Raw genomic sequence first — 27,674 nt, forward strand, 5'->3', positions numbered from 1 at the left:
ATAAGTAAATTAAAGATAATAACACTTTTATTGGGATTTGAGCAGAAGTTTAAAATCATAATACATACTGTACTGGTAATATGCATAATCACCTTGTCCCATTTCATGCTTGACTTTGGACAAACCCTTTCAACTACAAATGAAAGAATGAAATCATGCATTATGTATTTCTATATTACAATAAAAATTACATGAAAAATGGTTTCAATTACTTCATACCATTTTATGATGGCTTCTGCAAGCTGACAGTGTATTGTTACAATATATTTTACAAAATTTTATACCATTTGCCTACTCTACTGCATATACATGTACATCACAAGTAAAACAAAGCCTAATTTAGTAGTAAGGTTCTGTACTGTATATTTACTGTTTACAAATAGCAAATATTTTATTACTACAATTGCAGACATAATTAAAAGCTCTTAGAATAGCAACATTTTTACAATCATTACTGAAGCTGTACATAGCAATAGATTAATAACCCCATTATAAGACCCACTTAAAGGAACCCCATGTGCAAAGTTTTCTTATAGAAAATAAAAACCAAATAACTAACCTCTCCAGGTCGCCAACCACATCCTGGCATTGGAAGCCCATCAGGTCCTGTTGGGCAGGGAGCATCAAGACCCGGAACTCCCATTTCTCCCTTTGGCCCACTTTTACCCCGTCGTCCACGTCGACCCTGATTACCCTGTAGTTAGTTATTGTTCAAAACACAAGGGTGTTTTGCACAGCATGAATTCAGAATACCAGACTTAAATTGGTTGTGCCAAAATTAAAAAAAAATCTGGTGGGCAATAAAACCAAAATGAAATGTTCAATAAATGCTACAGTAAAATGTGTACATAAAAAACTAGAAGTAACAATGGTTTATTTAAGCCACCAGAATAAAACAAACTTTAAAAGCTGTGTAAACTGAATTTTATCATATCTTCATAGAAAAGTTTACAAACTTACCAGATTTATCCTAAAAAAGTCTGTTATTCTTTCTGACTGTACAAAAAAATAAATATTACAATAGTACTCTTACAATATACGTATTAAAAATATGTGGCTACTGTAAAGAGTCATAAATACCTATGTGAGAACAATCAGCAATTGGGGAAAAAAAGCAATACAGTACAAATTTCAAAAAATAAACTGAAGTGTGTGGTTGATTCATAAAACCAAAAGCATGTTCACTGGCTGTCAAAAATTGTTCCTGAATTTTAAAATGGTTTGTAAAATCCCTTGCAGAACTAATATTCACTTTTACTTGTGACTGAGAGCTGTTACAATACAGTAAATATATCTCGGTTGAGTGTAAGGTATTATACTTACATCAGCACACATTTCACTGGTTATCTACACAAACTATTGGTACATAATACAAGGCGTAACAGCAAATCATAATGACTGTTCAACTCACCCTTTCTCCTTTCATTCCCTTTTCTCCTTTTGGGCCCTGACAGGAAAAAGATGACATAATGGATATCAGATGAAAATGCATTTACAATGTTTTAGCAGAGATACATTTTGTGATTAATCATGCTAAATGAGTATCTATTTAAAAATACCCAATGATTTACATGTTACTGATTTAGTTGTAATTTAAAAAGAGCACTGTAATTTTATATTTTACACAAACTTATTGAAATTTCACTAGATGATTTAGTACTGAAATGAAATAACACCTTGAACATGAGGATCCTCCAATACAGTCCATGTTTATTTGCCCAAGTAGTTCTGCAACAGGGTGCAGTTGGATGTTATATACCTAGCCTTTGAGTCTAAATCTTACAGAAAGACCACCCATCAACCTGGGAGAAACATCTGCTGGAAAACCTCTCATAACCCTAATGGTTAGTTTTCAAAAGTTGTTATAGATATTGGGCTGTGTGTAGAATGTAAAAGTTCAAAATCTGGTCATGAAGTCCTGTCCATGGATAACATCTCTATTGATCAAGTTTACCCACTGATTGGAAATTCAGTGGTGTTATAAGTGGCTGTCAGATCCCCGTTGACATTTAGTTGCCCAACATTAGTTGGTGACCATTTATAAACTACGTTCCCAAACCTATGTGCCATGGTCTTCCACAATCTTGTATTTGAGTTGCCTTGCTTGAGGGCATGCAAATAAACACTGTATATTTATTTATTATTAATTAATTGAATTACAATTACTGGTTAATAATTATAAAACAACACATGCTAATCTACCGACTGTTATATATAGAATGCTAAGTTACACCCCATCCTTTCCATTAATGACAAGTTGGCTTATTCTTGCTCACTGAATAATAATTATGATCATGTTTTGCTTTAAAGTTACTTGAAAACTTTAAAATTCTTGCTCACTGAATAATAATTATGATCATGTTTGATCTTAAAGTTACTTTGAAAACTTTAGTACAATATTTTGATATGTAATATGACATTAATTTTAAAATTTAAGATTTACTTTTAAACTGGCTTTATTTAGTTATGCTAAAATTCCTTGCTTTTACATGTGGTAATTCTTAAGTTGGACAACTGAATGTGTATGAGCTATAGAAATGAGGTTAATTTGGAATAAATAAAACTAATTTATGAAAAAAAAATCCTATCCTAAATTCTCTACCAAATTCTCAAATTTGCATTTAAATTGGAAGAAATATGCTAATAAACCTAGACAACTTAAACTGCTACAGTGTTCTTTGGACCAGCATGGTAAAAGGTCAGTACTATGTAAAAAGTGATGGAAAGAATTACAAACTCAACCATCTATAAAAAGATTAAAATCCAAACATAAGCCACTATGAAAAAATACTCAAGAAACCAATTCTGAAATTATTTCAAATATCATTTGAGTGTGCATTAATTACAAATGGAAACAAATCCTAATATTTTCAAAAGTTCTCTAGCAAGACAATATTTATTAACAAATCATTAAAAGTACTATAGTAGCAAACTAAGGACATAAACATGGCCAGGAATACAAGCAATACCGAATTTTTCATAAATTTTTTCAGACAGATTCTTCTCATACATATACTCAAATTTGTAGTATATATTTAAATGTTCCCGTTCACTACACGCTTGTTCTAACAAATAATAAGCAGTAACATGGTGCATGCACTACTTGGAACCTCTGGTATACTCATTAATCACCTGCCTCCCTATTCTTGTAGTCTGGATGTGTAATTGATGAGAATATCGATAAAACTAATTTTGCTTCATAAAAAATTAAGTTTGTTTCACTGCAACCCCAAAACTCACACATGCCCAGAATCATAATTTAGGTGGGAGGGCCATGCTGGAGAATGTTCAAGAGTGGAGACCTGATTGATCTAAAAGAGCACATGGGGACTGGCATAAATCAGGAATTATGGCTCTGCTAACTCAAGGAAGGGATGTTATAAGGACAAAACCTTTTCGAGTGTAAAGAAGGATACTTATATTGGTAGAGTCGCCGACTTATTCAGGAAATTAAAACACCAGTCACGAAAGTAGAAAATAAAAACCCCAGAAGTATACATCTCTAGTAAGCCAGTGAAAACTGATGATAGGAGATAGATATAACTTGGCCATCTGACACAAATGTAAACTCTGATTTGCCTGAGCCAGTATAAAACTGCTCTATGTAACCTATTTCTTGCATTGATCCTTAGCAAGGAACAATTTGAGGATACTGCCGTGAAGTCTCTGGTTCTTCTTGAGTAATATGTACCTATAACTTTATATAGACATAGAAAATCCTGAAAGAAAGGATTCCAAACTGCTGTAGAATGGTCATGAAAACCTGGAGTTTGAGTTCACCACAAAGTCGTGTGCAAATGGTACACCCACTAAATTCCAACCTTAATAATGTGTGTATCTCCCACAAACAGCAAAATTTCCCTAAACTGTCTGAAAAGAGAGAGAGAGAGAGAGAGAGAGAGAGATTCCCAAGCTTGGATAAGGAGGCTTGAGTCAGGAAAGGAATCCTACCATAAAACACAAGCAACCCCTACTAAGGATTAAGCTAGAAAGAAGAAAAAGGTGACCCTCTGAAGGTAATGAAATCTGTGTATACAAGAATGGAGAGGTGGACTGCATTAATGTCACTGAACCAATTACTGGCCTGGTAGAGGCTGATTTTTAAGCTCTGAAATGTCTTGTGATGGCTTCAGCTACCCCCTCTGACAATCTTACATTTCTAGGACTCGAGTGGATAGTGTTAAAGACTGAAGCTGTAAAATCACAAGGGTCTTGTGAAATCTGAGAAAATATGGCTGATAGAGCAATCCTTTCCATGCATGGAACTGGGACTGTCCATTAACATGAGACAAATACTGAGAATTACTCCTGCTGTGGCTAAAGCAGTGTAGTGAATATCATCTTCACTTATAGGATCTTTGGAGCATGTACAGAACCTGTCTGAATAGTCCAGGTGGAGCTATGGCATATACAAGATACATCATCTATTTAGTGACTTACAGAATTGGATGACTGAAGGACTTGCTTTTCCCAGCAGAAATGGTGTTCTACTAATGGAGTGCCTACCAGGGATGAATCTTAGTGCATACCAATATTATTTTCTTATGCCTAACTCAACATATCTACTATTAGCTGGCAGTGTCTCAGATCTTGCACCACCCTGATTTTACTAGCCACTATCTTTAGATTTGGTCATCACACCTACAGTCTTTCCTGTAAAGCACTGGGAAAATACTTGGACGTTTTAGGAAAAGGCCCGCAACTTAAGAAAGATTATGCGATGTCTTTGTTCTGTCGAGTCCAAATTCGTGTCACCTGGCGAGTCAAGTAAGTGTGCTCCCAACTTTTGCACCATGTGTCTCTGAACATCAAAATCCCCAGGGTACATGTGACAAGAAATCATTCAAAGCCATAGATGAGTACCTATCCAGGGGAAACTATGCTAACAATTATTTTGTTAGCTGCAGCAATAATGACCACATTCTGAAACTGCTATGAGGATCTTCATTTTCCATAGACAAGGTGTCCCATCAGCAATTGCCTCGACTAACAATAGATAATTATTTACTAACGTAAAAAAATCACATTTTATATTACCAGGTGGAGTATGCCATGCTAGTACCACTTTATCTTCTATTTGATAAGACAAAAAGGTATAAGAAAATTCACACTCGACTCAAAACATAGGACTATTTCAACATGACAATTTTATTCTGGTTTACTTAAGAATTTAATTTCCCATATTGTGAAAATTTCTTATCTATAAAAAAAAACAGGCGTAATGAATAATACACGAGTGCTCAGCATCAGAGACAAATCATCTCACTACCTAAGGTAGAATAGAGGAAAAAGAAACCCATCCTTTCATGTAAGGAAGTGATCTAGTGAGAAAGTGAATTTGCCATTGTTTGTACAAAACTTAATTCACACTTTACAGACTGCTTATAAATTATGTAAAGAAGATTTTTTTAAGTAAAGCCACAGAGTTCTGCAGTACAAAGCACCATATTTTGACAAGTGCTGGATAAAAATGTATACTGTAATCTGAGCACTTATCTGCAACCCAAAATATTTTGTTATTCTGAAAATATTTCAGATGAAAGGTAAATCTGTTCCATAGCATACTAATGAATTCACACACAATGAAGATAATTTTTGCTTGTGCACATATACTAAAATAAAGCAGCAAAATTAAAAGAATATTGGTTATCCAACAATTTAGATAACTGAGTAAAAGAAGGTGCAATATCCTGCATAATACTGTATTGCATGCCAGTTTCCTCATCCACTGTTAGTATTTATTTCATCCCATTAGCAAAACTTAGTGAGCAAATATTTTTTAACGCTGAAAATTACAGTGCTACGTTCACACTTCTAGTATCTGATAATCGAAACCAGATTTCCTTACAACTGATGTACTTAAAATATAGTGACAATTTTTTTACAACAAACCTCTTGACCAACAGTGATAGCCTGTACCTTAAAAGTAAATCTTTATACTTAAATATGTACCTTCCGATGATATTTCTGGACACGAGATGAAAATTATCATTAGTTACACTATAACCACACCACTGAAAATACAAATTAAAGCAAACTGTTTATGCATTCCTCAAAGGTAATCATGCAGGAAGGATAAAAATACTCAAATTTAGTACCTCAACCCCTGGGATCCCGTCGGTTCCCTAGAATTAAAAGAGGTTTGGATATTAGTACTGACAACACAGATAACAAAAGCAGTACATGAAGGCAAAAATATAGATTCTGTCCATATCCAAGATAAAATGTCAACTAAAAATAATAAAAATTATCTTGCCAACAGTAATTAACCACCTAACAAAACTGAAGCTGACAAATTTAGAGAAAAAGAAACCAAATACAGTCAGCCTGCACCTGACAGTGGATAACTAACTCGGGTTTCAAGATGTGCACTTTACAAGTAAAAATACAAGACATTCCAAATTGCAAAATTTGAATTTGACCCAAGCCAAGAATATAAAGAATACATACAAAATTTTTCATCTTAACACTTAATACCATTAGTATGCTATTGCTACCTTATTTAAAATACGCTTGTAAGTTGTAACCATAACTTTAAACCAGAACTATATAATGTAAAACTATTATAACTGCTGATATTTCATGCTAAAGTACCTATGATATAATCATGATCTGATACTAGAACTGTCTGTCCTTTCCAGAGGACTATAAATGCAATCACTGTTGTACACAAGCAAATGCCAGTCTTATTTAACTACAATCACCATTGCATAATTGAAACTATGGCAGAAAGCAAAAAGAGATATTGGCTTTATATTAATCTTGGTTATATATGAGCAAAGAGTATTAAGCACTAAAGTACTCAATTCTCTGGTAGATCTCATTACAGAAAGGATTACTGCACTGTTTCATGATTCCTAAATGGACAAGTTATTAAATAAATGTGATTTTAAAATTATAATATGACAAACTATACCAGTATACTACCATACAAATATTATTACAAATGTCTTTTCATTAAAAGAGGAAAAATTTAGCTGCGTAGTAAACTTCATGTAATAATTAGCCTAACACTTAGAATCTGGAATTATAGGTACTTGTACTGTTAGCTCTGCATAACTTTAAAGGTTGAAAAATTGCTTACACTGTATTGTGGAAGTTTCGATAAAATTGTACTTGTCCCATTTACTCTTTAAAGCCTCTTATAAGTTCTTGTAGTGGGATACTGCTGAATATGCACAATAATATACTTTTCCATCAGACAGCTCTTGCTTGTACTATCCACTCTAAAGAGCACACAGTAAGTCCCACAAGTGTCCATAAAATAGTGTGTATTCCTAAATATTGTTTTTTTTTGGTAAATGTATATATTTAAGACTTGCTTGTATTCCTACCACAGCAAAATTTACTAGTGATAAAGTTTAAAAAAACTGAATAGTCCTACTCAGGCTATTTCACATACAAAGGTAAACTTGTCAAAAAATAATAAAATAGAATAGTATCCGATTTTAAAACTGCAAACACAAAAAAAAAAGTTCTAACACGGCTCATCAAACCTCTTGTTTAAGATTAAATCTCTTAGCTTCTTATTACTGTAATCTAAATCTGCCTATCAAAACGTTCTCTCCAATTTTTATTTGAATTTAAAACTACGAACAAAGACAGTTAATCAAAAAACAGACAATGGTGTCAAATATGGAGATATCTGTAAAACAGTGGTTACAACATTTTACAGGTTTAGCAGTATTTCCTGGAAAGAGGGTCTGGTCAGTAAGGTAGTGACGGTAGAAAATTCGGAGTAAAGTTTGTCAAATAAAGTTACTTGAGGAAGAAAACCTATAGATTGTGTGTTGGTGACTAATTAGAAGATAAAGTGCACTGAAAGCAAAAGATGCTAAATGAACTTGCGAGAGATAGATGTACTGTGTCAGCAATAAAGATAGCACACACAAATGAAGTACGTACACCCTACTTAGATTGGGAAAAAATTAACTGTCCCATATGTATATTATTCAATAATCATATACAAAACACTAAAATGCATGTAAATACATAGAGCCCTCGTAATCAACTTGTAGACAATAAAGACACAGCATTATCAGGAGATGCTGTGGAGATTAAAATATAGTAGCAGTTAGAATTATCTAAAAAAAATGTACTGATAAAAAATTAGTCAACTTCCTCAGAGGTGAAGGTGAAACACAGAGCCAAGATAAATTATAAGAGGTAAAATGAAAGATGGAGTTTGCCCTGTACCTCATATGGATGAAAAATATGAGCCCTAGGATACATCAGAATCCAAGTGGATTGTTAGAAAGCACTGCAGTTGGTACCATAAGGATTTTTTTCCAGTTCTTATAACCAATGTCAATCAATAACACCTTTTTATAGAAATATCCAGTCTGTGCAAGTTACGTCCCTTACTAAATACCAACAACCCTTGATCCATTAATGCAGACCTTTTTGATTAATCATATGAATATACCCAAATATTTGTATCCTTGTAAACACCATTACCACTAACTGAAATGTTCATGTAATTGTCACACACAACATATCTATAACTGCAGGTTTTTTAGGGGTGGAAGTAATACTTAAGGAGAGATACTAAATAAAAAACATTTCAGTTATAGTAGTGCTGTATTTCCATAAATTATGGCAGCACTGTGCTAATAAAATTCAAATGTTGCACTTTTGGAATAAAATGAAGCCTCTTGTCAATAGGTATGAAACCTTACAGGTAAGTTTGGAATTTTGAAAGTATTTCATTTACCTGATATGGACAGACCTACAGTTGCTTTACTGAATTATAAGCACCAAAATACCTAGGAACACTGGTTAGGCTACATCAGTAATATCAAAATAGTCTTGTACATATATGTGTATATATAATTATTATTTTGGAAGCATTTCTGACATTCTGAATTCAATTTTTACAGATTACCATACTTGCCATATGAAATAAAAGGCAAACAAGGTAAGCACTTTAAATACTTCAAATATGTAAACATTAACTAGCTGACTTTTTCAATTTTATTATTACAGAGTGCAATAATACTAGCTGGTTACACAGTGACAAAATTGATCTTAACCTTTCTTCAGTAATATACCATATTTAGGCCAAAGGGTGGTTTATACGACTTTGACCTTGTGAGTTCTGATCTGAAAGTCTACCTGAGTAGGTCACCAGTAAAAATGATGAAAGGGGAACTTAGAGAATAACACCTGAAATGAGTAAGGGAGCAAGTTTAAATCAAGCAATACTGGGCAATAATAAAAGTAATAATAAAAAAGGAGAATAAAAAAAAAAGTCTTCTTTGGAAAATTATCAAACACTAATTTAAAGATAGAATGGACAACTTCCCCCCCGCCTTCTACCAAAAGCACATTTTTTTGTGTGGAAGCAACAGCGCACATCAGAAAGGATAGTTAAATTTCAGGGGCTTGAGAAAGTGTGAGGTTTCTAAAGTTCCAAATGCCCTGAAGTACTTTAAATAAATAGTAAGAATAATTAGAAAATATGAATCAATTATGTGGCCTGTAATCAATGCAACCACAATTGTAAGACTTTCTTTTGAGCATTCCATTTTTGTAAATGGTATACCATGTAAACTTGGTAACTTTCAATGTTTACTGCAATTTACATTGTTGTTCATATGGCAAGAATATTTAAAAAAGGGACTAGGATATATTAAACAGTTGAAATTAAAATTTACTGAAGAAGTTTTTCAACAATGAACATTGTTTAACAAAAAAATAAGCATCTTACTACTGGAGCTGTCATAGTCAGCTTTCCCTACAATTTTAAGTATGATGTTTTGATATTACTGTATTTATAGAACATAAAACAATTTACTGAAACATGCAATAACACAATAACAAAACTTACTTATAAGAAGTTTAATGGAAACACTAATAAAACTTTACCATTATTACATGTGTCCTGTATAAGCATTTGCAAATTACTGTATTAGGTGCATATACCTACAAACTATAATATACATTTACTTAGGGCATACATACTACTGTCTTATTACTTATTTCAACACAACAAACTACGGTGATCAAATGGGATTCCAATATAAATGCATTTACACAAAACAGTTCTAACTGTAAAATACCTAGTGTTTTTTAATTGTACATATCCATAAACTTCCAAGTCCTTAGTATAAGAATTGCTGTTTTAAGATTACAGCCAAGTTGTATTGCTTTATGAAGTAAATATAAAGCAAATACATCTAGTTAAAACATTCAAAAATTTCTCTTGTACACAGTCAAAGTAACTAAATACTGTACATACAAGGAATCACCCTGAAACCTAAACTGATCATAAATCCAAGTAGGAATCCAACTCTGACCAAAATTTCTGTTGACAACTTAGCTACTGTGACTGACAATGATAATTAAGTAAAAAGTATTGAATAGAATACAATATTAAAGTGCATGTACATATGTACTGTACTAATTGGTAGAAACTATTTTTCAAATGGAACAATAGCTGTATCCAAAGAATTAAATATAAAGACATATCCCTATACATACTAAAATTACAACACAAAGCTGAAGTCCCATCTTTTATCCTATTATTTACAGAAAAAATGTGCTGAAATACAAAGCCAAGTATATCACTACTTTATATAGAAAATTGTATAAAATGTATTAATGAAAACCTTATGTTGCCAGCAAGAGATGCTATTAAAAATAATTTGGTTCCATTAAATAACTGAAAATATCAGGTACTACAGTGTACAGTGGTAGTATCAAAAGTTAAGTTACTCTAGACCTACAAAATGGGGGTGTCAACAGCATAAAACTTGCCTTACAAATTTTATAATAAATTTCTTATATAGCTGGAAATCTTCAAGACAAAAGAAAAAATAATTTAAATTTTTCATCTCTTTTAATTTTCCTGGGTGCCAAACAAGGAGCAGTCTTTGAACATATACTATGTACATACAGTAAAATGCTATAATGTGGAGAAAAGTTAAAAGTATTGTATGGATGACCTTCATTACATGCCACGTCAGTGCAAATAAATGTTCCCAGTCTCATGCCTTTTCACACGTCTGTGCAAAATAAATGTTTCCAGTCTCATGCTTTTTTGTCAGGGAAAGTGGGTGGGTTTAAGGACTCTCCGTGGCTATCAAATATAGGTTTTTCTTATGATAAAACCTGGTTTTTTAATTTTAAAACCCGTTTTTTATTAAGTCTGGTTTCTTATTAGTGAAGCCGCTATACGTCCTCCAAGGAGCTTACAAAAGAAATTGACTTGGGACAAAATGGTTTAGCTCCTAATAAATAAATCCCAACAAGCCAGGTTAATTTTTGGCCCAAGGTATACTGTACTCACAGGCTATTAACCATGTTCTTTATTCCAGATGCCCATAGGGGTTGGCAGTAAGGAACAGGAACAACACATGAACCAATTTGTATGTACTACGTATTATTCTTGTGGTTCGAAGGTGGCTTACCTAATTTTTATTAAATTAATGATAGAAATGTATCAAGTACATACTGTACTTTCCTTTGAGAATAAAATATTAAAAAACTATGAATTTTCAGTCACTAAATTTTTTCATATGCTCTCAGTAATGTATTGTAACCTTATGTAAAAATATATATATATATATATATATATATATATATATATATATATATATATATATATATATATATATTATATTATATATATATACAGGCAGTCCCGGGTTACGACGGGTTCGGTTACGACGTTCCGCCCCAGGTTAAGGCATTTTCTCAATGTATTCATCAGATTATTTATTTCCAAGGTTACGACGTTCCGAGGTTAAGGCATTTCTCAATTGTATTCATCAGATTATTATTTCCAAGGTTACGACGCATGTTCCAGGGTTACGACATACAACGCTGATCTGGCAGATGAAATATGACACCAAAAATGCAAAATAATCAATATTTGAAGGTTTTTTTTTGATGAAACATGCAACAAGAATGCAGTTTATATAGTTTTCAATGCACCCAAAGCATTAAAAGTAAGGTTTTCTTAGGATTTTTTACTATGTTCTGGCTTACGACGCGTCTCAAGAACGAAGGAACCCCCGTCATAACCCGGGGACTGCCTGTGTATATATATATATATATATATATATATATATATATATATATATATATATATATATATATATATATATATATATATACACATATATAGATAATCATTACGATACTATAGATATATATATATATATTATAAATCAGTTTCCTTGTGTTTTAATTTTCTGGACTTTGCCTTTACTCTCGGTCTGCAACCAAGTAGTAACCAGGACTGTAAGTTCAATTTCCATATTCTGGGTGAAGGTGTATCTGAGTTCTTATAATCATTTTACTACTGTTTGTAAGGCAAATTTTAATACTAATACATAAGCAGAGAAGAAATTTTTCTACTGGTATTTTTAAATGCGGTACTGGCATGACAACTGCATATATGGTGAACAATCTCCTTATAGTATTCCTAGTAATAAACTGTTAATGAGTCTTCATGTTTAAATACTTTACTTTGTAACAGTACTAATTGATGCTCGATGAATTTAATTTTCTTTTTATTGTTTTGACAAATGAAATATGGTACAATAAAAACAAAAAGTCAACAGCATATTCAAAATTACACAAACACCCTGCCTAAAACAAGAAGAATGAGCTATCATCTACTCTAAAAAACTAACATTCCCTACTTTTAAATATAAGGGGTAAAATATATATACCACACACTTAAAAATTGAAACTTGAAAGTACGTACAGTATTAAGCACTGGTACTGTATGTGGTCAAGTCCAAAACTAATGCTATGCCTTACTTCAAAGAATTGTAGAAGATCTTGTAGAAGAAAGAAAAGCTCACATCTGTTATCCATCTAAACACTACAGCTACTGTAGAATTTCTTGCGACAAAATGAATGAGTTCACCTACAACCACTTTGACCTTAGCTCTTCAATGCAGAATTAGTTTTTTCTTTAAAAACTACTGTATCTACTTCAAACCATGCTTGCCTATGAATATTTGAAATACACAGATCACAAAGATAAAAACATTTTTGAACATTTGCTCACAGTCTTTAACAGTACAAACAAATACACTCACAGAAATATTTACTGATTTTCAATTTGATGATAAACTTAATTTTGAAGCAAGCAATTTAGGATGATTCAAGAACTAGCATTACCCAACTTCAAAAAGATATCTCATTTACATAAAACCACTACTATTTGCAAGGGAGTTAGTTATTAGCATACTGTATAATGTATACTACTCGAGTGTAATTCAAAAATCAGAGACATGTAAAAGGAAGCATGTGCTGATGGTGCTTCCAGGTAGGTTAAAAAGAGCTACTTGTGTTAGAAAGCAAATAAAAATAAATACAAGTAAAACTGCTACAGCATTTTATAAAGAATACGTATCTAACCTAAGCAAAGTTAAACAAACAACAGGACAACAAAAACTTACAGGTAGGCCAGGATCTCCCCGTTCACCTTTTCTGCCAATCTCTCCACGAGCACCCTGAAAATATGTAAAAGATTACATGATGTCAATTTGAGCAAAGCATACCTCATAAAACACAATGTCAGCAATGCATACCTCATAAAACAATCTTTGAAAATGAAACATAAGTGACTTTTTGTTTTGAATATTTCTATTCCCCCAATACAGTGTAACTAGTATTGTTAAAACTCAAGAAAAACCACTAAAAATTCTTATACTTGGTTTTTTAAATAGTTTTATCACAAAAAGTGCATTTTATGATGAAATTGATTTAAAAAAACCAGGAATTTGTGGATATTTCTCATAGAAAAATACTGCTAATGCGCGAATAATGCGGGGAAATGTTCCCAAGAGAAAGCCGCAAATCCGGAGAACGCGAATACAGGGGGTCCACTATAGAATGAAAAGATGAGGTGGCTAATCAATATTCCTTAAGGGTATCGGCGGGGTTGAAGATTAATTTTGAGTGACAGTGTTCAAATTTCCACAGGTGTTACCTCTAGTTTGACCAAAGATGCACACAAAATTTCAGGTGAATTGGACGAAAACATTTTTTTTAATGAATATTTTTCTTTTAAACATAACATTTTTTGTTTTTTAAAGTACATCTCCTCTCTTATTTATCATTCAATTAAAAAAAAAGCAATTGCAGAAAGTGTAATTCTTATCAAATAAAACAGCAAACAAAAATCTAATATGTGATGTATCCTTTTTTTAAAAATAACAAATTTATGACATTTTTAATGCTTTGGCTTTATCATATTTACCTATCCACAAATACTCAATGAATGTAAATAACCAGGAATCCTAAACTGACAGAACTGTTAATGTACTTGTTAGCAAGAAATCTGTAACAGTGAAGTATGACATCCACCATTAAATACAATAAATTGCTCACATAAAATAAAAATAAAAATTTCTTACCTTAATACCATCAAGCCCTGGTGGACCCTGAAAAAAAAAATTTGTTGTAGGAACATATCAGATGAACATTTGAAATAACAAGAATGCTGCTATTGTCATGCACAGAATACTGGAAGAACACCTACTGAAACCAAAAATGTATCAACTCTCCACAAGATACATGAAAAAATCTTGAAAATCTCTGTGCACATAGGAAGACTGATTCTGTAAATGAGCAGATTCTGCAGAAAAAAATAAAATGACTTCAGGGGACAACAACAGAAGCCTAACAGAAACAAATAACGCCATGTCCACAAAAATTAGAGCCCATTTACATGAAGGAAAAGAGAAGACTGCAGCCCAAGAGACAAGTCCTGCACCAATCAAGTGAAATAGGATTACCACCGGAATCTCCATTACCAAGATGTAGAAAAAGAATACTTCATCATCTCCAGCCCCATCAATAAACATAACCTTACCATGGGACCAGGTTTGCCTGGCTCGCCTGCCCGACCCCCTTCTCCTCTAAGTCCCATGGGACCAGGAAGTCCCATTGGCCCAGCATCTCCTTTTTCACCTTTCTCACCCTTTAAAAATAGGTAGAAGCATATTAATTAATTTACACATCAAAGTAAATCAGTAAGGAGACTAATATTGAGTGAAATATTGTCAAAGCTGAAAAAATTATTTGATTTTCTTTTCTTAGGTTCAATATAGTCTTAATAAGAATTTAGGACATACTAAAATTTCTAAGGATAATTATGAAAATACAAGTTTTATATTCAGTTTACTATATTTATTTAATTATATAAAACAGAAAACAGAAATAAATGCTCCTTCAAACATTACTAAGTAGATTCATCTGATGTCTAGGCCAGTCCCTTATGACACTCCTGATTGGCTATTAAATAAGCCAATCACAGGGCTGGAAACTCTCAGTCTCTCTAGAGAGCTGACATAGGCAGGATGTATGCTCCACCTCTCCTGAGGAATACATCTTTCAAAGGTATCCCTCAGGAGTGGTGGAACATAGATCCTGCCTAAGTGAACTCTCCCGAGAGACAGTTTCTAGCCCTGTGATTCGCTTATCAACAGCCAATCAGGAGCATCGTAAGGGACTGGCCTAGACATCAGATGCATGGTTGATGTGAATCTACTATAGTATACATTTACTATATTCATTAGTCATTCTCCAACTTACCGGGTCACCTTTAGCTCCATCAAGACCCATTGCTCCTTTTATACCTGGAGGACCTTGAAGTCCTGGTGCTCCAGGGGGACCTGGGGGTCCTGGTGGTCCTGTGATCTGAGAAAAAAAGGAAAAATTAACAATTCATTTCGGTATTAACATATCTACAATGGTTAAATGACTCTGTTTTTAAAAAACTACTGTATGATAAGGCCCTCCACAAACACTGCCTATATAATTTTTCTATTTTTCATCCCAACTGCTATCCCTTGATGCAACTATGTACATACGTATTATCAAAAGCATCTTCCTCCACTAAACCCTTATTTTTCCAAATTGTCTTTCACTTTATCACTCCATCTCATCCTTTGGTCTTCTACCCTTAACAGATTCCAACTCAGCCCTCCTTATTCACACTTTCAACAAAGCCCTCCTCACCTGTTCCTCTGTAGTCACACTTACTGCAGACCCATACCATCTCAGTCTTGACTTCTATCATACCAGTAAGCTTAAACCAACCCAGCACTTCACTAATTTCTTCATTTTCCAGACTTTCACACAAATCCATAAAATCCACTTCAGCATCCTCAGTTCTGTTTGTGGTATTTCTGTTCCCCTTGCCTTTTTAATGCCAATCTTTCTGCAGATACATTAGCACTAGTTTCACGCCAGTGCCACAATTTTTATTTTCAGTTTATTTCCCATTCTTTAGTCACACACTACCCCAGCCATCCCCCATTTCCTATCGGCTACTTTTATATTACTTTCAATCTCAACTACACACCCTCCCTCCTGGGTTACATTAAATCCTATTTGAAATTCTCTAATCATGACATAAATTTAATCCTCCTGTCTTGTATAAGCAAGCTATCCCTTCTCTGCTTGCTAGACACTTAAGTTTTACCCACTTTGACCTTCATATTACTCAATTCAAGAGATTCTTTCCAAACTCTTCCCTTCGATTTTCATTCCTAATTAGATCAATTAATACATCCTTGATGTGAACTAACTTTTACTTCAAACAGGATTTCTGTAACTCTGTATTAGAGAGAAATGCAGTATACTTTACATGTATGTTACATTACAGTATTTCTGGAGAAACAAGGTCTTCAAAAGTGGTTACCAACCTTGAAAAGCAACACATTCAATGCATTTAATACAATATATCACAGACTGCTAGCATCTAACAGGTAAAGTTGTGGGACTGTTCAAAAGATTAAACATCAGAAAATTACATGTATAAAACAAAATACTTTCTCACCAATTACAGCAATGAAAAATTTTCACACAGAAAAATTATCTTTTAGAAATAAAATGAGCCTACTCATGAATAACAACACCATTCACTCTATAAAAAAACTTCCTCTCTCACCCACATCCATAAATAAGAAAAAGTGGTGAAATGCTGATCAATGGAGCCACATTTACTGATATTTATAATATTAATCACAAGATACTCCAGAGAATTTCATTACAGCCCCACTTAAAACTTCCTGGTCTAACAGCATTACCGTATACAGCTTTGTTTCCAAGAGTTATCATACAAGAAAAGGTGCAGCTTAGCCATATAGTCTTTTCTCTTATAAGTATATGCAGCTTAGCCATATAGTCTTTTCTCTTATAAGTATATGTTAAGGTCAACTTACAGGGATTCACATCAGTCTCACTGCCCACACTAAGAAGAATAATATTCTTGTATTTCCTACTAAGTAAGTTTGCACATCTTAAAGGTATGACTTACTTGAGAAACCTTAGATAATCATTACAACTGAATGGCAAAATCAACAAACACACCTGTACGTAATTGATGTCTGTAAGAGCTGAATGTTTAAAACAGCTACAGGAAAAAATCACGTCAAAGAAATACAGAACTACAGTTCAACATTTTGAAATGAAATCAATGTTTCCAACAATACTACTAGAAAAGGAAGATTATGACATAAATAATACAAGATGCCTAGATACTGATACTGTATTAATAAAATTAAATGCAGTACCTAATAAGAAAACAAAAATTAATAAAAAGACTTACCACTTCACCCTCGACTTCTGTCCAAACATGGCTTGAATCTCCCTGAAGAATTTAAGAGAATTTATTAATTAATGAAATTTATAAATACTCTGTAAATAGTAACCTTTAGTTATGCATAATAAAATTCAAATAATGATTAAATTTTGAATCCAATGTACCCTTTAACTATACTGTCTAAAATAGCAGAAAAACAATCACACCCTCAGAAATATTAGGCTGAACAATCTTACGAAGATGATTATGAAAAGATGGTGATGGACTAAATTTCATGCATCAATATTTTACTAGAAATAGTGCTAAAGAGGACACATTTCACTGGGCGACACGGCTTCCTCGCCCAGAAATAGATTTTTCCTACGTCAAAATCCCTTTTCTATACACTTTTTGGACAACGAAACAAAACAATAATACTCTTTAAGAAATAATCTCGGTACTTGTACTGTACGTGTATAATGCGTATCTATTAAATAATCAAATCCTAATATTATATTTGCATTATATTTCCAAACACCAAAACTGTTTAAGATACAGGAATTCTAAAGACAGATCTTCAGAGATAACTCCTGTTCAGTGAATGTTATTCAATTGGACAACTACCTAGTATATGATTTCAGTGAAATGGAACTCACACTAACATGAGTGAGCAAATCCAAAGAAGCTTACAACTGTACCACAACTTTAATTCTATCATGTATGTTATTCTTAAAGGCATTAATACTACAATGAATACTGTACATACATTAAAATTATTGATAACACAGGTTATTGGTTATAAAAGATTCTCAAATATATAAAATAAATTATAGTAAATTATCAAAAACATATACATTTTAAGAAGTCAAAGACACTAATGAAAACATGAAATGTGTCTGGTAATTGCTGCATACAGTATTACAAATGCAAAGAGTCAAGTTGATATTATATGCTGAGTAATTTACCAAATCAAATGAGTTCACTAGTCAACATCTAATCAGTTTATTAAGCCTTGTACAATATGATAATGGGTTAAGTCAATACTAATGGCCTGACTAGTTTACAATAGCATTTACAATGAAGTACTATAGCATAAAAGGTGGTGCCACAAAAATCAAAATATTACACTAAAAAGGAATGCCCATGCTCACAATGGCATCAAGAATTTTATTAGTGTCTTAATATTAATGCAAAACCTAAATGAGGTGAAGATAATCTTTATATTATGCTAAACCAAATGAGGTGAAGATACGTTTTCAGATATCACCTGAAGTAGCAATGAAACATAATGGTGTTCAGCACAGAAATTAAACACTCAGTATTGGGAACTGAAAACTCAAGTGGCATTTCATCAGTCCACAGAGATAAACAAATAGTAGTATGTGTAAACAATGCAGGGAGGGAATTTTGGCGGTGATTTAATAGCAGTGATAAAAATGTTCATGTGCAACACTTCCAAGACTTATCTTTACTTAAGACGATTGTTTAAGCTAAAGGCATGAGCATTTTGTCAATAGCAAGAATGCAAAGCAAATACAGTGCGTAAGGTAGTAGACAGGTGCTAATAAAACACCTCTGTATGGCAACCACTTCTCTTAGTGATTACTTATAGTATTCATTTAGTGCATGTGCAACACATACACATTTCTTATGCAAAGAAATAACTTTAGTTAGGGAAAAATTACAAATTATGAATGAAGCAATTTTAAGATAATACTGTGTAACTGTTTTCAATATGAAGACAAATTTCAAACATCCCTTATGAGTATAAATTAATAACAGTAAATAATTAACAAATCATATGAAAAAAAAATCCTTGTACTTTTACCTGTCTTCTTCTTAGCTTTTTCAGTTTCTGGGTTGCAGCCAAGGGAAAAGAAAAAAAACACTCATTATAATCTTGAAAAACACATGCTCTAACCACAAAAAATACATAAGCAAAAATCAAATAAAATGAGATGTATATATGACCTCAAATACTCACTGACTAAATATGAACCATGTATAACTTTTCTTTGTACTATATATACTGTGCTTATAAACAACAAAGTTATTGTACCAAATACTATAGCAATCATATGGAGTCAAACATATCTAGATCTCTTACAGTGAATACTGAATCTCAAATAAGTGAGGTCATATCACATCAGTCTATTTATAACTAAAGAACAAAACCTAAAGCAGTGGAATGCTAAAAATCAACAGCAAAAACTTTTTGTGCAAATACATGGGAAACTTTGGTAGTGTTGGGAGGGGGTGGGGAGAGCAGAGGTTGTAAGCAGGCCCTTCTGGGATAAAAGTTGCATTCGCTGAACTGGAAGGTTATTCAGTTTAGATGAGTACTGTTTCACAAACCTTTGGTGTTACAGACTTTATTCAATGAAACTAATCTCTATGAATAACCCATGATGAAATGAACTGTATTTAATACCAGTACATACTGACTAAACATGAATAACCTTGCAGCTCACTGATGCTCACCAACTTACGAGTCTGCCCCGAGCCGGTCTCACAACAGGCGATCGCAACTGGGGACCATCCTGGTGGACCAATTGTATAACTAAATAGTAATGACAAAAACTAATTTCAATCAGGTTCTAAAATCTGTTTGGAATAATATTTATACAGTACATTAAATCTCTCATGATTAGTAAGACAGCATAATATAAAATCACAGCAATACAGAGATGCTATCTATTTTTGATAAAAAGTATTAAAACATTTGTATAATTTATTGATTTTTATACATTTTACCATGGAAATTTTCAAAATCAGTGCGGCAAGATAGTACATAAAGAGTTGAAATGTCAATTTGAGTACTATATATACAGTACTCTACTTTTAAAATAATCAATGTTTCCAAAAGAAATATAAATTTAAAGTAAAACAACATTCCTTCAAGATGGCCATGATGGACTCAACCAAGCTCTTCTGCAAAACAAATTTGCCTCTGCTGCCAGAGTTACAGGATTCACACATATAACTGCACTCAACTCAAGTTAAGTTACAGGATAAACTAATCCCATAAATATTTTTAATAGATAGTCATTTACAAAATTTCATTCTAATGGTATTCAGCATAAATTCTAGCAGAGCAAATGAAAAATTACTATCTCTGCCAATATAGTAACTCCTCAATTGATCCTAGTATTTCTTTCTGGAAAGGTCAAAATCTTGGGAATAAATAAAAAAATTTAAAAAACAAGATTTTGTAATTAACAAGAAAATCTGGTAAGCACACGAGGCACAGAAGATGCTTATATAAATATGACCAATGCTGACTTGTCTAAATCAGCAAACTGAGTTACTTTGTTGTTACAGTAAATAACCTATCATATTCTTCACAATACTGCTCCTATTTTTTTTATTTTCCTACTGTACAGAAATCATAAATCATATGCACTGCCTTTTCACAATGCTATCCTTCATTTCTGTGTTTTTGCACACAGGTTTGGTGATATTCTATGACCTCTGGTGTCATTACACTCACCTTTTAAAAGTTTTAAAAATACAAAACTTCCATACAGAAATAAATGGATTCTCCTCTGCCAATGACAACTAGGATTAAAACATGTTGAGTCACCACAGCCACATGGGACTTAACTATGACCTACAGTGTGGTCTTTAAGATGGGTTTAACAAAACTACTACAGTAGACTGTATTTTATTAAATCAGGTCTTCTTATGCAAGGGTTATTGTTCCTTTCAGTTGTGAAAATTCACATACATGCTTTATACTTACATTAGGTAGGATTCATTAGCTACATAAATAAAATCATTGTTTGCTAAGCTACCTTTCTAGAAGGATGCATTTTGTGGATGAACAAGTGAAATATACTACTGAGTTATTGTACAGGTTAGGTTAGGGTATTAATCACCTATAGAACTGCTGTACTATATAGGGTATACCTTTTGGCAGTGGGGTGCTTTGAATGGTCAAGTTTAGGCTACACTGCAAGGTCTTTATTACGTATTCATAAGATTTCACCAATTATTGTTTGGATAGACCCACAAAATATCAGATAACCTAAGGTGTCAGAAAATGATTAATTTTCTGTGGTTTAACATGACGGACCAATTACAAAAACTTTTACTTCTCTTATCGACTTCCTGCCCCGAGTTTTATTTGCCTCTTCAGTTTTTCACTAAATTCCAACTCAAAAAGAGTCTGTCCTCGGTGTTTTGTTCCTTATTATTTGAAAGATTCAGCTTCATTAATCCTTCTTCCATTTAATTCATTTCATCCCTTCATGCATATTATGCTACCATTACTACTTCTGTTTTTCTTAGATTTGAGTGTACTATCGCTATAGATACATGTATGATTAATTCCCTTAAGCATGTACTGTGAATTTTATGGTGTTTGGTGACCAATAATGAATTAGATCCTACTAAAAGTGACAGGTTTGTTGTTAAGTGGCAATGGGATGCCCATCAGCATGTACAGGAGCCATGGGGCCAACCTAGAGGAAACATCATAGGAGTCCAGCAATGGTAACAGCAGTCAAAAATAGAAGAGCCAACACACAAATTATTTGTACAGGAAAATGGATTACAATATACTGTACATAATCTTTTGGAAGAGCACCAGCAGATATCACATATCTTGGGTAAGTGGCCCTGGACACAAGAATATCACTGTGGGTCTAGGCTAAAAAATGCAGTTTCCTACTAAATACAATTTCTTTCTGAAGTGACACATCAAAAGTGTTCGTGACTTGGTTCAGGGAGTCCTCTAAGTACAGGCTAAAGCTTAAAAAGTACCTTTGCTTCCAAGGCTGCCTTCTACATGTGCTTGTAGGGTTTGATGAAGATATTAATTCAGGAGCTGTCTGCCTGAAACAAGTTCATTAGATGCTCCATTATTAGTTTTATGGTACTGCTGTCAAACACTAAACACCATGTCACATTTTTAAATGAGAAGTAAAATTGAGGACAAGTGCAAGAGAAGTGGAACAGCTAGGACAGAAAACAAATAAGGGAATAAATGAAAAATAAAAGGTATATAGAAATGTTGGTAATTAGGGGAAGCTGCAGAGAACCTTTGCTTCCATCTCAAGTGAGTTGCTTTAGGTAAACTGTAGAATAAATCTGTAAAGGCCAAGGAAGCACAGCTTTAATTACCTTAATGTCACTAACTATATATAGGTCAAGTAGTATGAGGAATTAACCACCTAAGGTTTAAAAGTTGCTAATGGCCAGAAGGGGCTTTGGATGGATCACAGCATCCTGGATGCTGAACATATACACATAATCAACACCCAAGCCTGTCTTTCTACCCATGTGAGACAATGTGGCAAAGGGTTCCAAATGAATAGCCCCTCAACCCCATCCCTAGCTCACAATTAGGCGTGCCAATAACAATCTATCATGCCCGGATCAGGGATTAACTCTGGACCAACACACTGGAAAATTACCATTGATGCTATATGTATTGAACTACCTCAACCTTAAAATTCATACTTGCAGGATAAGTCTTACATTGGGCCAAAATATTCTGGTCTGACTGACACCCAAGTGTTACTGGTATCCTAGACAGAACTTCAATATTCTTGGTAAAAATCTTATTCTTCAGGTTAGATAAAGTGACCCAGTAGTTCTAGGCTCCAGAGTAATGTCACAATCTTAAATAACCTGCTGACTGTCTGGTTAGCCCATAATAAATGGTTTTAAAAACTACGTCCATCAGTTTTCAATCAAAATACAAAGGGGAACTTCATTTGCCTTACTTGTTGTAAGCCAAAAATCACCTGTGGAGGTCTTCAAATACAATAAGAACTTTATAAAAAAAAAATAGGAAATACTTTTGTATGTCAGAGAGCACACAACTGGCAATATACGTTGATGTAAATTTAGGCATGGAATCCTGATACTTAACTATACCCATTTGCTCATACACTAAGGCAAGGGTTCACAACCTTTTTAACCTTAAGTGCCCCTTAAAGTTTTTCAGTATTTGTCACGTATCCCTTATCCACAATGCAGCAGCATCAGGAAGGGTAAAAAGAAATAGTACATGGTTTTTTTGACTTAGTTTACTACATGGTTTTTTTGACTTAGTTTACTAAGTTCAAATTGTGTCATATATATGTGGAGCAGACACAATTTCCAATCACTGAGAGTTTGTTGCTATGTGGTAGTGTTGATAGGAACTAGTTCTTCACAGGGAAACACTATGTGACTGGTTACTAGCATGTAATGCATTTACTAAAACAGAACCATATCAGACAGTTTTCGATAATTGTGGCAGTGAACTAGTGCTGATTGCAGCTAGTTGCAACTTGTAACTAGCAACAGTCATAGGTAATTCACTGTGTGAAAAGCATATAAAAATAATAAAACAGAACTAAATCAAACACATTTTCCCAATAACTGTGGCTGTGGGGTAGTAGTGCTACATACAGCTTATAACTAGTTACTGATGGGGAAATTACTGTGTGCATGACAAGCATCACTAGCATTGAAAAAAATAAATAAAAAAATAGAATTAAGAAGGCATTGTGTTCCAGTGGCTGCAAACTAATGCTGATTGTTAAGCCTCATCACAACTAGTTACTTACTCATAGGTAAGTCTCAGTGTGTGTCTGTGTTGAAATACAAATACATTTTGACTAATTCAGTGAGATGGTTGGGCCTGTTTCTTTGCTACTAACAAGTAAATCCTCAGCACAGTCTTTGAAAAAGAGCCAGTCTTATGTTGTCTTTATGAACGTAACCTGTTTTTAATCAAGCACAGTGCTGAGAATTCTTGCTCACAGCAGTATGTAGAAGGAAACATCAGGAGGTTTTCGGTTGTGTGGCAACTGTAGTCCAAAAGTGCTTTCTACCAAGTGACGTAACTCCAAGAGTTTCCTTATTAATATTGTCACTCTAGTGTCCTAGTTCTAGTGGAGGATACATCCAACACATCTAGTGTAACACATGTATGCCACTTTCTACAAACAGGTTTGCAGTTATTCAAAAGTGAAGTATTTTGAGAAACTTGTCACGTAACCACAAAATTCATCTCACGTACCCCAGGTTGAGAACCCGTGCACTAAGGGGTTAGGCAGTATGTCACATGCACAGTAAATATATCCTAACTGTTGGTAGTTATAGGTTATATCCTGTGCCTTATACTGCAGCCATACTTGTTATAATAATGTATACTCAGTGAAAGAGTCAAATGCTAATGGACATAGGCAACTAAAGAGGTTTGCAAAGTAATCTATCTGGCTCCAAATTTGTTAGAGAGAGTTGCAGGAACTGTATGAGGGGAGGAAAAGAATCATATCTGTTTAAAGTGATACACTTTGCAAATACTCCCAGCTGCAATGTTAAGCAAAATAAGTGTTATACTTAAGAAAATTATGGGTAAACTGATAAAAGATTTCAATTTCAGACACCTTTAAATAATTGAAGCTATCGATAAAAGTAACCAATCAATATACGTAACCAGAGTCTGGCATAGTGACCTCAACCTCCTGGGATGATATTACCTCTAGCATAGAGGCCTCCAATTGCTAGGACAAAGATATGTGTAAATTTTCTATTATTCCATTGGACCAGTATGGAATTAAAACCTTGTGCAATCACCTTAATTAATAAATTAATGAAAGTACTATGCACATATTCATGCACAGTTGTGTACATAAGCTATTTTCTATTTTGACCAACACTTCTAATTACCATACAAACCCTTTGATGGAGCTGCTGATATATACTACTGCCCTTTGGGAAATCTTTGGAATAAAAGTTAATTGGAATTTGAGTAATTCAACAATTATTAAGGTTGTTCTAGGTAGTTGGGTAACAAACTTAAAAACAGAGAAAACACACTCCAGCTATACAACATAGCAAGAGCCAATAGTCATTCACTGTCAAAACTATCTTTCAGTGAGAAAATCTGACTACTTACCGAGTCACCTTTGTCACCTTTATCTCCCTTTAGCCCTGGCAAGCCCTGAAATACAAGAGAATATCATATAATACCTAGTATCAGAATTGTTAAAGACACAGTATTACACTTATGAACAAGGGCCTTTGTGTAACGGGAAATTTATCATTACAAGAAACATACCGGTGGTCCTGGAAGCCCTGGTGGACCCATAAGACCGGGAGGTCCTATATCGCCGTATTCACCCTTTTCACCTTTTGGTCCCAGTGCACCAGGAAGGCCAGGTGGACCCTGGGGGCCTGATTCACCATGAATTCCATCAATACCTGGTGGACCTCGTGGTCCACTGTCACCTTTTGGTCCCACTATACCCATGGTACCTTTTTCACCTGTCAGGTTAAAAAAAAATTAATTTCTAGTACTACTAATGCATACAAGTATCTAAATTTCCTGGTAGTGTAAACTGTACTACATCAATTGGTAAGTAAACTATGTATACAATGAAATTAAACAATATTATAGGATTGTTTGCAATGAATACTAAACACAGAATATAGGAATGTTTGTTTCAGGATTTGAAGCATAGTATAGGCAGTCCTCGGTTATCGCGGGGGGCTCCGTTCTCAGCAGGCTGCTGATAAGTGACAACTGCCATTAACTGAAACTCGGTGATAAATGGAGCTTATGGTGCCAAGTTTCGGTTAATGACGCCTCTGTTAGGTATTATCGGCACCTTGTGGCACCAATAACCGAAACCTGGCCTGTTATGGCACCATAAATCGCCAATTTTAGGGCGCTACTGGATCGCCATTAACCAAATCTGCCAATAACCAAGGACTGGCTATACTTCAAATTTTGAATAATACCGTTGACTCGGTTTTATAATACATATGTGTATTTTCAATTTTTTATGAAATTAAAAATGACAAATTTTAAAAGTAATTTGTATTTTTCCTAACTTTGCAAACCTGAGGTCTTTGCTTAAAGAATGCACTTCAGCGTAGCTGGAAATGGCTGTTTAACTTTTAAACAAGGCTGTTAGGTAGTCAACTACCTTCCGACTGGTGGGAGTCCTGTCCACCAAGACAGTAAGCCTTCACTTTACCTTTCAGCCAAGGTATCATAAAGAACTCAGGTTTTTAGTTAAGAAAAATACAAATTTTAAAATTTGTCACTTGTTCCTAAAATATACAAATATGGAGCTGCATGCTCAGCTGTCAGACTTCTGGGCCTTTTCGATTGAATAGTTGTTGTGAAACCAACATTATTCGAAAAGGAGCTAGGTTGAATATAAGATTCAGTGATAATAAAGGGATTTTGACGTAGGAAAATCTATTTCTGGGCGAGGAAGCCGTGTCGCCCAGTGAAATACATTCCTTTAGCACTATTTCTAAGGTAAAATATTGCTAAAATACCGAGAACTGCTAAATTGGACAGGCCAGAATATTCTAAAAGGATGTCGGTATGAATCTGGGGCAAGTGAAAAACACTACCACAGCAGCCTCTCCAATTAGCCTTTTCCACATCAAAACCCTTTAGAAAAGGGGAGCCGTGCTACGGCTCACTCCCTGCTACCACGAAGGTAGCGTCAGGGCCATCATTCCTTTGATAGCCATTCCGAGAGCTGCATGTTATTTTTGCGTTCTGTTTTTATCTGCCTTTTTGGCTTATGTTTGTTAGCTATGGATCATCAATCTGCCTCCCCATCCAAGTTAAGTACTGGTTTTTTGTTTGGCACTATTTAGGGAGTGATTTTGACCCTTGTGGTTCTTTTATTTAGGGTTTTGTCTGGCGTCGCCTTCGCTGACGAGGCTGGGCGCCGCCATTACGCGTTCCCCTTTCGTGTCGTTTCGGTTTCGCGTGGTCTTCCATACTTCGTGAACCGAGTTGTATATCAGTACCCTTATTTCCCTTTTCTTGGATGGCAGTTTTTGTCGATTGTGTATATGTTTATGTTTATATTTTTGTTTATTTCGTGCTTTCCACGGGGGTTTCCTTTCGAGCACGTGTCTTTGTTTCGTGCCTCATCGGGTACCCACCGTTATAGTTTTACTACTTTTCATTTTGATTTTGTTTTATTTCTTTTTCGTTATCATGCCTACCTCTGCCGTTCGGTTTACTTATATCGTTACGGCATTAGGCCATTCTGGTTTTGTCCTGGTTAGGGCCATCCTTATCGGGTGGTATCAAGCCCTCTTTCCCCTTGCTTAGAGAGAGGACAGGACTTGCTGCTATACATCTATATTA

General features: G+C 34.1%; 1 protein-coding gene across 1 annotated transcript in view; it reads right to left on the minus strand.

The window, feature by feature from the left end:
- LOC135224749 (collagen alpha chain CG42342-like) overlaps positions 1-27,674 on the minus strand; it is a 165,165-nt gene that overhangs the window by 39,329 nt on the left and 98,162 nt on the right. The window contains exons 15-25 of the mRNA XM_064264075.1: positions 25,611-25,816; positions 25,449-25,493; positions 20,041-20,091; positions 17,579-17,620; positions 15,559-15,663; positions 14,837-14,944; positions 14,379-14,405; positions 13,419-13,472; positions 6,099-6,125; positions 1,412-1,447; positions 560-694 (exon numbers count right to left, since the gene is read on the minus strand). Coding sequence (XP_064120145.1) covers positions 560-694; positions 1,412-1,447; positions 6,099-6,125; positions 13,419-13,472; positions 14,379-14,405; positions 14,837-14,944; positions 15,559-15,663; positions 17,579-17,620; positions 20,041-20,091; positions 25,449-25,493; positions 25,611-25,816 — 836 coding nt within the window. The remainder of the gene's footprint in view (positions 1-559; positions 695-1,411; positions 1,448-6,098; positions 6,126-13,418; positions 13,473-14,378; positions 14,406-14,836; positions 14,945-15,558; positions 15,664-17,578; positions 17,621-20,040; positions 20,092-25,448; positions 25,494-25,610; positions 25,817-27,674) is intronic.

The sequence above is a fragment of the Macrobrachium nipponense genome, chromosome 12 (genome assembly GCF_015104395.2).
Source record: "Macrobrachium nipponense isolate FS-2020 chromosome 12, ASM1510439v2, whole genome shotgun sequence".
NCBI lineage: Eukaryota > Metazoa > Arthropoda > Malacostraca > Decapoda > Palaemonidae > Macrobrachium > Macrobrachium nipponense.